The following is a 12,485-nucleotide window of genomic DNA, read 5'->3' on the forward strand; positions in this document are numbered from 1 at the left end:
CTTTCTGCCATAAGGGTGGTGTCATCTGCATATCTCAGGTTATTGATATTTCTCCTGGCAATCTTGATTCCAGCTTGTGCTTCTTCCAGCCCAGCGTTTCTCATGATATACTCTGCATATAAGTTAAATAAGCAGGGTGACAATATACAGCCTTGACGTACTCCTTTTCCTATTTGAAATCAGTCTGTTGTTCCATGTCCAGTTCTAACTGTTGCTTCCTGACCTGCATACAGATTTCTCAAGAGGCAGGTCAGGTGGTCTGGTATTCCCATCTCCTCAGAATTTTCCACAGTTTGTTGTGATCCACACAGTCAAAGGCTTTGGCATAGTCAAGAAAGCAGAAATAGATGTTTTTCTGGAACTCTCTTGCTTTTTCCATGATCCAGCAGATGTTGGCAATTTGATCTCTGGTTCCTCTGCCTTTTCTAAAACCAGCTTGAACATCAGGAAGTTCATGGTTCACGTATTGCTGAAGCCTGGCTTGGAGAATTTTGAGCATTACTTTACTAGCATGTGAGATGAGTGCAATTGTGCAGTAGTTTGAGCATTCTTTGGCATTGCCTTTCTTTGGAATTGGAATGAAAACTGACCTTTTCCAGTCCTGTGGCCACTGCTGAGTTTTCCAAATTTGCTGGCATATTGAGTTCAGCACTGTCACAGCATCATCTTTCAGGATTTCTATGTTTAGCGTTTCTTAAAAAGCATTTATTTATTTGGATGCATTGGGTCTTAGTTGAGCCACGTGGGACCCTCATTGCATTGTGCAGGATCTTTGATTGTGGCGCAGAGTCCCTTTTGCTGTGGGCAGAGGGCTCAATAGTTGCAACAAGCGGATTCCAGGCTGCAAGAGCTTCAGAAGTTGCAGCCCATGTGCTCAGTAGTTGTGGAATGCAGACTCAGTAGTTGTGGAATGTGGACTCAGTAGTTGTGGAATGTGGACTCAGTAGTTGTGGAGTGTGGACTCAGTAGTTGTGGAGTGTGGACTCAGTAGTTGTGGAGTGTGGACTCAGTAGTTGTGGGATGCGGACTCAGTAGTTGTGGGATGCGGACTCAGTAGTTGTGGAGTGCGGACTCAGTAGTTGTGGGGTGCGGACTCAGTAGTTGTGGGGTGTGGACTCAGTAGTTGTGGAGTGTGGACTCAGTAGTTGCAACACAAGGGCTTAGTTACTCCGCTGCATGTGGGATCTGTTTCCCTGACCAGGGATTGAACCTGAGCCCATGCATTGCAAAGCAGATTCTTAACCACTAGACCACAAGGGAAGTCCCTTAATTGTAGTTTTTGAGAGAATCTCTATACTGTTCTCCATAGTGGCTTTGTCAATTACATTCCCTCCAAAAGTGTAGGAGGGTTCCTTTTTCTTCACACTGTCTCCACCATTTATTTGTAGACTTTTTGATGATAAGCATTCTGACCAATGTGAGATGATACCTCACTGTAGTTTTAATTTGCATTTCTCTGATAATTAGGGATGTTGGACATCATATTTCTAATTTTATTTTTATTTCTGCTTACTTGGTTTTATATATAACTTCCTTTATTTTCTAGTTAATTTCCAGCCTTAGCCATATTTTATACTTTCAGGTATTTCCATAGTTAATGGTGGTTTTCCAAGGTTTTTGAATTGAATATACAAATTAATACTGTCCAGTAGAAGTATAGCATGTCCCACATATATACCTTTAAATTTAATATCATATTGTACTATACCTAGTATATTCATAATTTCAACAAGTAATCGGTATTTTTTAAATATGAAGCATTTGAATTCTATTTTTAGACTTTATGTAAGTCTTTAAAAACTAGTGTTTATTTTGCACAGACAGCATTCTTCATTTGTTAGAGGCACTTTTAAAGCACTCAGTCATCTGTTTAGAGGAATATTTGCTTCCTTTTTTAATAACCAAAATATTAACAGTCAAGACTATAACTTTACCTTTTATTATAGCTTTGACTACATCTCATAAGTTTTTATAGCTCTTTATTTCCTAAGTAATCTATTGTTGTATATTTGATTACACTTTATTCTGTCTTTCAAACAAGTAACTGGCTATTTTTTAAATTGTTCTTCATTCTTAGTCCCAGTATATAATTTGTGCAATCTCTATATTCTGACATTCACAGTAGAATCGAAGCTTATAATGAGGCTTGTTTCAATTTTGTCTGATTCATACACTATTTAAGTCATCTGATACATTTTCTATTCATTTAATCATTGAAAGAATTCTAGTGATTTCATTTCCATCACTATCTGTCTGTCTTTTTGTGTTTTTTGTTTTTTATTCTTTCTCCCTCTTTCTTATAAATGGTTTAGCTGATGACTTTCCTGCCATTTCCCTCAAGGAGCTACTCCTCAAGAAAAAGCCATCAGTATCAGTTTTCTCAGATGCTTTTCATTTTCTAAGATGATTTTTTTTATTTAAATGTATTTACTTTCAATTGGAGGATAATCGCTCTACAGTATTATATTGACTTCTGCCATATGTCAACATGAATCAGCCATAAGCATATGTATGTCCCCTTCCCCTTGAACCTCCCTCCCACCCCATCCCATCTTTTTATGTCTTAACAGCTTTTGTTTTATGTATTTTGAGTCTGCACCATACAGTATATAATGTTATCTATTAGGGATTGTTATTCTTATCTATAAAAATTATTTTTATTTTACTTAATGAATGGTGTCTTGCAAACTACTTTGATATTACTTATGCATGCATGCTCAGTCACTCAGTTATGTCCGACTCTTTGCAGCCCTAGTGACTGTAGCCCACCAGGCTCCTCTGTCCATGGGATTTCCCATTTCCCAGGCAAGAATGCTAGAGTGGGTTCCCATTTCCTCCTCCAGGGGATCATCCCGATCCAGGGATCAAACTCACGTCTCCTGCATCTCCTGCGTTGCAGGTGGATTCTTTGCTGCTTGAGCCATCAGGAAAGCCCGGTTGTACTCATGTTTTAATTTTACTTTATATTTGCTAGTGGCTACCAATGTTTTAGTATTTTTAAAAGGACACTTTTATGTCTGTTTCTCATTTATCAGACTTATGAAAGTAGTAATAACGTGTGGATCTTAATGGTCTAAATTATTAAATCTTGTGTGCTTTACAATCTTCTGTACTTTTCCCACCTGTATTCATCAGTCTTTAGTGATTTAAACTTGGATTATTAGGTTACTACTTCTACTATGAACTTTTTATTCAGATTACATTTAATTATTAAATATCTTCTCTCTCGAGGATTTTTTATATATAATTTTATTTAGTTTTACTTTTAGCTGCACTGGGTCTTTGTTGCTGTATGCGAGCTTTCTCTAGTTGCAGCAAGTGGGGGCTCCTCTCTAGTTGCAGTGAGCGGGCTCCTCATTACAGTGGCTTCTCTTGTTGCAGCTCACAGGCTCTAGAGCTCAGGCTTAGTAGCTGCGACTCCGTGCCGTTGTGGGATCTTCCCAGACCAGGGATTGAATTAGTGTCCCCTGCACTGCAGGGTGGATTCTTAACCACTGGACCACCAGGGAAGTCCTCTCTTGAGGATTATTGCTGGATTTTGACTCAATCTTACAACCAAAATTAGAATTATTTACTATGACTTAACTTTCTATCTGGTTTCAAGTTTTCACTCCTGGTCCTTCTCTATCATGATTTTCTCGGAGTTGAGGAATACATCTTTTTTTTTGGCTGGACCATGCATTCAGAGCAGGAGACCTAAGAACCATGGGTTCGATCCCTGGGTCAGGAAGATCCCCCAGAGAAGGAAATGGCAACCCACTCCAGTATTCTTGCCTAGAGAGTCCCATGGACAGAGGAAACTGGGGCCTATAGTCCATAGCATTGCAAAGTCAGACACCACTGAAGCAACTTAGCACGTTCTCACACATTCAAGAGAGTTTTCCATTTTTATCCTTAATTATAGTTTTAAATAAAGTTTATCATGTCAACCATTTTTAAAGTATACAGTTGTCATGTTAAGTATAGTCATATTGTTATGCAATCAATCCCCAACATTTTTTAATCCTGCAAAACCAAAATTCTAAGCCATTAAACAACTCCTCATTGCCCCGTTTTCCTAGCCTCTGGCAGCCAACATTCTATTTTCTGTTTCTATAAATCTGACTACTCTAGATACCTAGAAGAGTGGAATCATACAGTATTTGTCTTTTTGCAACTAGCTTATCTCACTTTAGCATAATAACCTCAAGGTTTATCCATGTTGTGGCATGTGTCAGAATATTCCAAGATGGAAAAGTATTCTATTGTATGCATATACTCCATTTCCTTCATCCATCTGTCAGTGGACACTTGAATTGCTTCCACCTATTGGCTATTATGAATAACGCTGTTGTGAATACGAGTGTGCAAATATCTCTTCAAGATTCTACTTTCAATTCTTTTGTAATATATGCCCAGAGTGGAATTGTTGGATCATACTGATAATTCTATTTTTAATTTTTTGAGGAATCACTATACTATTTTCTATAGCAGCTGCACCATTAATTTTTTTTCTAAAGATAAGTATGTAGGTGGGATTTTTAAAAAACATTTGCTTGTGTAAAATGTCTTTGTCTTGCTTTCACTCATAGCTAGGTGTGTTCTTTTCACCTCAAACATATGAAGAGCTTGCCTCAGTGTCTCTGAATTTTAACATCAATTATACAAGTATACTGCCAACAATATTTTTGTTCCTTTGTAAGAAACCTGATACAGGTTTTCCTTTTTTTTTTTTTTTCCTTCAAAGCTCTTTTTAGAATTTTTCTTTTTCCTTGAAATTAAAAAAGAAATTCTCCTGTTAAGTATAAATAGTAGGGATCTGGAACACTGTGAACCCTTTTTGCCTAAAGAGACAGCTCTTTTGGAGTTTTCTTGTTTGTTTTCAACTTAAAGTTTTTCTGTCTTCATTCTATGTATTCTGATGTCCTTTCTGAAAAGCTCTATAACTCATGTCCACTCTCTCTTCTCTGTCCTTTTCCTCCTTGCTTGTTTTTATCTATTTATTTTCCAAGTCTGTCTCATGTACCACTTTTTCTGCAGCATCCATCCTATCCTTTCCTGTCTCCAATTCAAATTTCATTTTGCTATGGATTTTCTACTTCCTTTGGTTCTCTCCTACCCCCAGTTCCAGTTCATGCTTCATCTCAGTCTAAGGCTTTCTTGTTTTTCAATCTAATCACATGTCACAGAATGCGTGGTGTTGTTCTTAACAGACGTACAATCCCACATGTTTGTACTTGGGTTTTTTATTTCATTTATCTTTGGCTTATTGTAGTTGACATTTTTAGAGTTTTGCATTTCCCTTAGATTTTCAAAATAAGGCTCCCCTGTTCTGCAATGCAGGATTTTTTCCATAGACGCCGTATTTCTTTTCTCCTCCCTTACCCTTGAATGAGAAAGGCTGGGTTTGGTTCTGGTGTTCACCATGCGGATCATCCTTAGAGCTGCTCAGCATGTACTCAAGTAATAGTGGAGTCTCCCCTCAGACCTGAAGCTGGTGGCCTCACGTGCACATCCCACGTTCAATTCGCATATTTAGCAGGTGTTCGGTCTTCTAATGAGCTTTGCTGCTGCTGCAAAGTCGTGTCCGACTCTGTGCAACCCCATAGACGGCCTCCTACCAGGCTCCCCCGTCCCTGGGATTCTCCAGGCAAGAACACTGGAGTCGGTTGCCATTTCCTTCTCCAGTGCATGAAAGTGAAAAGTGAAAGTGAAGTCGCTCAGTCGTGTCCGACTCTTAGCGACCCCATGGACTGGAGCCCACCAGGCTCCTCCATCCATGGGATTTTCCAGGCAAGAGTACCAGAGTGGGGTGCCATTGCCTAGCCCCAAACAGAATCCTCTCTCCATGCCTCTGATTATCAGGAGGAAACTGAGTCAGGCTGTTGTTCTTTGATCGGATATACTCGTTGTGTAAAAGCTCCAGTCCTGGGTTTGCAGTGTCCTGAGGCTTTTCCTTCCCCAGAGGGCTTTTGCCTGAGAACAGCGTGCCTCTGAGGACTCAGGGAACCTCCTCATCTCCTTCTGCCCCTAAATCTCCAATGATCAGAGTTTGAGCCATTCTGATAGGAGCTGCCATGGTGCACAGGAGCAGGGTCTTGTTGGTAATTACAGGCTCTTTGCCTCCTGGCCAGGGGCAGACACAGGGAGGACTGAAGTTTAAGCTCCCTCCCCATCTCACCCCTGCCTGGGTCTTATGGGTAGGGGGCCAGACTGCTCAGGAAAAATACGATCTCTTGGTGACAGCATTTTAGTTAATGGTAAGGACCCTCCAGCGAGCTGTGATCTTCCTTCTTAGTGTTATGGGACTTACATCTGCCTTCACGGGCATTTTTATGGGAAATGGAGAAAGGGTATCTTAGGCACTGATACAGGGGGATTGTTTTAACTCCCACGTTGGCACATTATAAAGGCCTAGCATTGTGGTTCTCAACGATGGCTGTACATTGAAATCACTTGGTACATTTCCAAATGTACCAGTGTCCTGGCCCCACCCTGGCCCATGACACAAGCCTCTCTGGGGTGGGCTTCAAACATCAGTAGCTTCAGAGTTCCTTTGGTGAGCAAGCAGGGCTGAGAACATTAGCTCAGAGCAGAGAGCAATGGACGGGCTTAGGTTCTCATTCAAGTTATGTACTGGTGACCTTAGTCAAGTCCTTTCAGCTCTTTATAACTCAGTTCCCCCCATTCTAAAGTGGGAATGGAAATGCCCACCCCTGCTCTGACCACATAAAGATCTAGTGGGATAAACAGCAGTTAAGAAGATAGAATCACCAAAAGTCTCATGACTTTGAGGCCAGCAGTACAGCACCTTGGGGTAACCAAAACAATTGAACACAAGAGGAAACAAGTTGTAGAATCTGGTACCATTGCAGGGTCTGGGGCAGCAGGCAAAGTCATTCATTCATTCACAAGTAACCAGAACACTACAAGGAAGCCCCTATGGGAGCCGCCTATTCTCTAGATTCTGTACAAGTAAAGAGATCCCAACTACTTTGGGGATTTCTGGCAGACCATGGTTGTATCAGTTCAGTTTAGTCACTCAGTGATGTCTGACTCTTTGCAACCCCATGGACTGCAGCACACCAGGCCTGCCTGTCCATCACCAACTCCCCCAGCTTACTCAAACTCATGTCCATAGAGTCGGTGATGCCATTCAACCATCTCATCCTCTGTCGTCCCCTTCTCCTCCCACCTTCAATCTTTCCCAGCATCAGGGTCTTTTCCAATGAGTCAGTTCTTCGCATCAGGTGACCATAGTATTGGACCTTCAGCTTCAGCATCAGTCCTTCCAATGAATATCCAGGACTGATCTCCTTTAGGATTGACTGGTTGGATCTCTTTGCAGTCCAAGGGACTCTCAAGAGTCTTCTCCAACACCTCAGTTCAAAAGCATCAATTCTTCAGCACTCAGCTTTCTATATGGTTCAACTCTCGCATCCATACATGATGACTATTGAAAAAACCATAGCTTTGACTATACAGACCTTTGTCGGCAAAGTAATGTCTCTGCTTTTTAATATGTTGTCTAGGTCTGTCATAGCTTTTCTTCTAAGAGCAAGTGTCTTAATTTCATGGCTGTAGTCACCATTTGCATTGATTTTGGAGCCCAAGAAAATAAAGTCTTTTACTGTTTCCATTCTTTCCGCATCTATTTGCCATGAAGTGATGGGACTGGATGCCATGATCTTAATTTTTTGAATGTTGAATTTTAGGCCAGCTTTTTCACTCTCCTCTTTCACTTTCATCAAGAGGCTCTTCAGTTCCTCTTCGATTTCTGCCATAAGGGTAGTGTCATCTACATATCTGAGGTTATTGATATTTCTCCCAGCAATCTTGGTTCCAGCTTGTACATCATCCAACCCAGCATTTTGCATGATGTACTCTGCATGTAAGTTAAATAAGCAGGGTACAATATAAAGCCATGATGTACTCCTTTCCCAATTTGTATACAGGTAGCCATTTCAGTGGGAAGAGGGTGGCAAGGCAGGAGGCCTGAGAGGTGGGCACGAGACCCATCAGATCTGTGGGTGTGAGTGGGCCTCCAGGGACAGTCTGATTGATGGCTTCATGGAAGTTTCAAACTTCGAAAGTAAATAAGAGCTTGGGCTCTGATATACTATTCCAACTTAAAAACATCATTAAACGGAAGGAAAAAAGTTTGGTCTCTAGAGCAGGTAGACCCTGGGTTCAAATCCTGACTTTGCCATCGCCTCGTGGCCATGGGTAAATTGCACAACTTCTCTGACCTCGGCTTCACCATCTATAAAATGGGGCAGTAACAGGACCTGCCTCACAGGATTGTTGTGACAGTTACATGAGACAGTACAATTAAGGTGCTGTCATCCAGCCCCTGATTTGCCACCTGAGGCCCCATATGCCCTTTTAGGTTTCTCTATAGCACTTTCATCACACACAAGGAACAGGCATTAACCAAGTCATCCAGGAAGACCTTCCATCACTGCAGATTCTGAGATCCAGCACTGAGGAGATTGACCAGCCAAAAGAAGCCGTGGGAAGGGTGCTAGACTGTGGGAAAGACTGGTGTCACACTCTACAGCCTGTTCCCTCCTAGGTTCTATTTCTTCTGGCGGTACAATCATCCAGAGCCAGAATCTTGTTATTTATTGTCTTTGAGTCTTCCCTTTCCATCACATCCACAGCTCACCACTTAGCAAGCACTGTCTACCTTGGCACGATCTGTTGTCCCAATCTTGTATCAGTCAGCTACTGCCGCTTAACAAACAACCACAGAAATTTCAGTGGCATTCCTGTATCAATCAGCTACTGCTGCTCAGCACCCAACCACAGAAATCTCTGTGGCACACAGTAATAAGTATTAAGATGCTGTGTATGTACGTTGGCTGGGAGTTACCTGATCAAGGTTAGATTTGGGTGGGGCCCTCCATGTTTCTCTCATCCTCCTCCTGGGACCATCAGCCAACCCACAGATGGTCTTCTCACAATGATGGAAGAAGCATAGGAGAGTAACTGTAAATACTTAAAGCCTCTTAAGGCTTGGGATCAGAACTGATACCCTGTCACTTCTGCCTCTTTCTGCTGACTAAGGCAAGTCACATGGCTAACACAAAGACAAAGGGAAAAGGGAAATATATCTTAAACATAACCTAACCTACCACAGATTCTTATCTTTCAACTGCCAGAGAGTTCAGGTTTTTATTTCATTCTGTCTGGACTTTTGCAGTGGCCTCCTTTCTGGTCTCCACACCTATGCTATATTAACCTTCTGAAGAGCACAGGTATGATGATGGCATTTCAGTGATTCCCCAGAACCTTCCCTATCAACCAGCACTTGGAACACGACTCCTTGGCTTGCTTCAGTTATCCGCACTCTAGCCCCAACTTTCTTTTTCCCCGCCCTGCCCCCATTTTCCTTTCCACCTCACCTATGCTGGGGTGATTGTTATTGTTGTTTAGCTGCTAAGTCATATTGAACTCTTTTGTGATCTCATGGACTATAGCCCACCAGTCTACTCTCTCCGTGAGATTTCCCAGGCAAGAATATTGGAGTGGGTTACCATTTCCTTCTCCAGGGGATCTTCCCGACCCAGGGATCAAACCCGAGTCTCCTGCCTTGGCAGGCGGGTTCTTTACCACTGAGCTGCCAGGGAAGCCCACTGACACTGGGGGCAGACTGGCAGATACCTCCCTGTTTCCCAAATGCCCGTGTTACCCTCCCCACGCCTTGCCTGTTGTCATCACTCCACCTGAAATATCCCCAATTCCCAGGTCAGAAGCCTAACTCTTCCACAGTGCTGATTTTCATTTGAAAGGAGTAACTCCTAGCTCAGAGTTCCTCCAAAGACTTTTTTACCTAGATCTACCACACGCACACACACACACACACACACACACACACACACACTGGCTTTTAGTATCGTCTGTCTTATGTCATAGTTATGAATGAACATGTCTTATTCTACCCTCTAGAACAGTGCCTGGCATGCAGTGATGCACTGATATTTTTAAGGAGGATGAATGAATGATTGCTGCTAGTTTTTCTTCTGTGCCCTAGGACCCTGGCTGGCAGGGGCCATAACTGTCTTTAGCCCAGTGCTGTGGCCCAGATGCCCACTGCTGGATGTATGGTCACCCTGCCTCCTGCAAGGGCATGATGTGGAGATTAGCAAAGCAGATAGTTCAGCCATGGGGAGGAGGTGATGACTGGGAAAGGTGTTGTCTCCCCTTTATCTCATTCCTTCCACCTCCGTATCTGGGTCAGTGAGGCAAGGCCATGCAGTTGCTTCAGTGGTGCCCTACTCTGTGCGACCCTATGGACTGTAGTGTCCCAGGCTCCTCTGTCCCGGGGATTCTCCAGGCAAGAATACTGGAGTGGGTTGCCACGCCCTTCTCCATGGGAATCTTCTGGACCCAGGGATGGAACCCGAGTCTCTTCTCCCACACTGGCAGGCAGGTTCTTTACCACTAGTGCCTCCTGGGAGACCCAAGGGAAGGCTGCAGGGGCTCCTCAATCTGAAGAAGAGGTGCCATGGCCAAAGGTCAAGGTGGTCTTTCTGCCCACCAGCCAGTCTTCGGCCTTCACGCTTCAGCCACGGGTCCCCCATCCGACTCCTTGCGGCAGTCACGGGGTTTACCAGTTGCTCGGGGGCCTCGCCTTAGCCAGAAGGTGCTGTGGCGGAGTGGGGTGGCCCCGGGCCCCCTCCTAGCCCCACGCGGCTCACAGAGTCTTTTGTGCCTCTGCAGAAGGACTTCACGGTGCGGGAGGAGCTGCAGCAGCAGGACGTGGAGCGTTGGCTGGGCTTCATCACCTTCCTGTGCGAGGTCTTCGGCGCCATGCGCAGCAGCACGGGCGAGCCCTTCCGCGTGCTGGTCTGCCCCATCTACACCTGCCTCAGGGAGGTAAGCCGCTGCCCGGCCCTGACCACGCGCCTCTCCTGGTCCCGTGTGCCAGGAACGCGGCAAGGCCCGAACCACGTAAAGTGATCAATCCCTCGGTTAAGAGAAACGGGACTCCCCCGGTGCTTCTGTTTACTCTAGCCAGGTTTTTGTTTATTGAGTTTACGTGAAAGGAAATAGTTCCCCAAAGGAAAGTGTGATGAACTGGGACTGTCGTCTGTTCATGCTGTAGAACACAGTCTGCAGAATGCAAGTCTACAGAAAATATTGTGCTCTGAGTGAATAGATCTCTGGACTGGACGGGCTTACTGCTTAATTATTTGTTTTTAAAAATCGTTGCTTCTACATGGCCTCTGAAAAAGAGGAAAATGAGGGTGATCAGGAAACTTGTAAGAAGCAGGAAGTCGGTGGGGGACTGTGTCCTACCAGGTACCGTAATCCACTGTGGAGGGCCGTCCTTGGTGGCTCTCTGGGCTAGAATGGGAGGGACAAACACAGAAGCTGTTCATGTGGCCGGTGAGGGGCTTGTGGCTTAGAACACAGGAGTGAGAAGGGAACAGGACGAAGGCCATTGGCATTCCAGTTGTATCTTTGAGTTAGAACCAAGAGGACTTGCTGACGTGCGATACCGAGGAAGGAGGAAGCCGCGTGGGGTCCTCAGTTATCAGCCTGCTGGCACCATTTCCTGAAGAGAAATAGATTGGGGGTGAAAACCAGGGATTTGGCTGCCCATGGTCCATCTTCAAGGCAGCTCTCTGTCTGCGCTGCTCGAGTACAGTTGTCTGATGATCCAGAAGAGGTCAGCCCTGGGGGCACGGTGTTGACCTGTACTTGCTGCTGGGGGCCCACCTAGGGGTGGCTGAGATGGAGTGGAGGAGGTGGACGAGGCCAACAGGCGGGAAACAAGCTGGCAGGGGCGATCAGCACAGGCTTGATGCAGTGGGGACCGGTCAACCCACAGCTCCCAGATGCTGGCCCCACCCACCCTCAGCAGCTGATCCCAAGGTGTGGGGAGGGGCAACCTCTGGGGAATCAGTGGGACCAGGGCAGAGAAGTGGCCTGGGTTTGGCAACAGGGAGGGGCACCACGGTGTCCGCGGAGTGAGCACACACTGGGGAGTCAGAGGAGGTGAAGGTGTGAATGGGGAAAAGTTCTTGGAGAAGTATTTCTGTGAAAGGCCCCAGGGAAGGGGGACTTGTCACGAGATACTTTTGTGTTTCTGAAAGAAGGGAGAGGGTATCTGTAAACGTTTCTGAAGTATCCGTTTGTAGGAAAACAGCGCGTGCATTCCAGCCTGAGTGGACCCACATGAAAGCAGAGCATGCGGGCCTCTCCTGGGTGCTTTGTGACCCCTTTAAGCTTCGGCCACTCCACGGAGCCAGAGATGCTTCTTGACAGGTGTACTTGAATTCAGACTTGTTTCTTAGATTCAGTCAATGGCCTCTTCCAGCTCTGCTTCGCTCTCCAGGTGCGCTTAGCTCAGACTGCAGCACCAAGACAGGCCGTGGCTGTGCTTTGTGCCTCCCTTTGGAATGCCGTGAAGTTAGCCCTCTTGGGGACCGGGGGCTGACCCAGATGGCCTCTTGGGGTCCCCCTGTCCTTGCCTGAATTTCCCTGCACCCCGACAA

At 44.9% G+C, this 12,485-nt stretch overlaps 1 protein-coding gene across 3 annotated transcripts in view; it reads left to right on the plus strand.

Moving 5' to 3' along the window:
- Window positions 1-12,485, plus strand: part of CTIF (cap binding complex dependent translation initiation factor) — a 321,475-nt gene that overhangs the window by 268,217 nt on the left and 40,773 nt on the right. For all 3 annotated transcript variants that reach the window (XM_069568499.1, XM_069568501.1, XM_069568500.1), the window contains exon 10: window positions 10,705-10,860. In XM_069568499.1, the coding sequence (XP_069424600.1) occupies window positions 10,705-10,860 (156 nt within the window). The remainder of the gene's footprint in view (window positions 1-10,704; window positions 10,861-12,485) is intronic.

This window comes from Ovis canadensis, chromosome 23 (genome assembly GCF_042477335.2).
Source record: "Ovis canadensis isolate MfBH-ARS-UI-01 breed Bighorn chromosome 23, ARS-UI_OviCan_v2, whole genome shotgun sequence".
In the NCBI taxonomy this organism is placed as follows: Eukaryota; Metazoa; Chordata; class Mammalia; order Artiodactyla; family Bovidae; genus Ovis; species Ovis canadensis.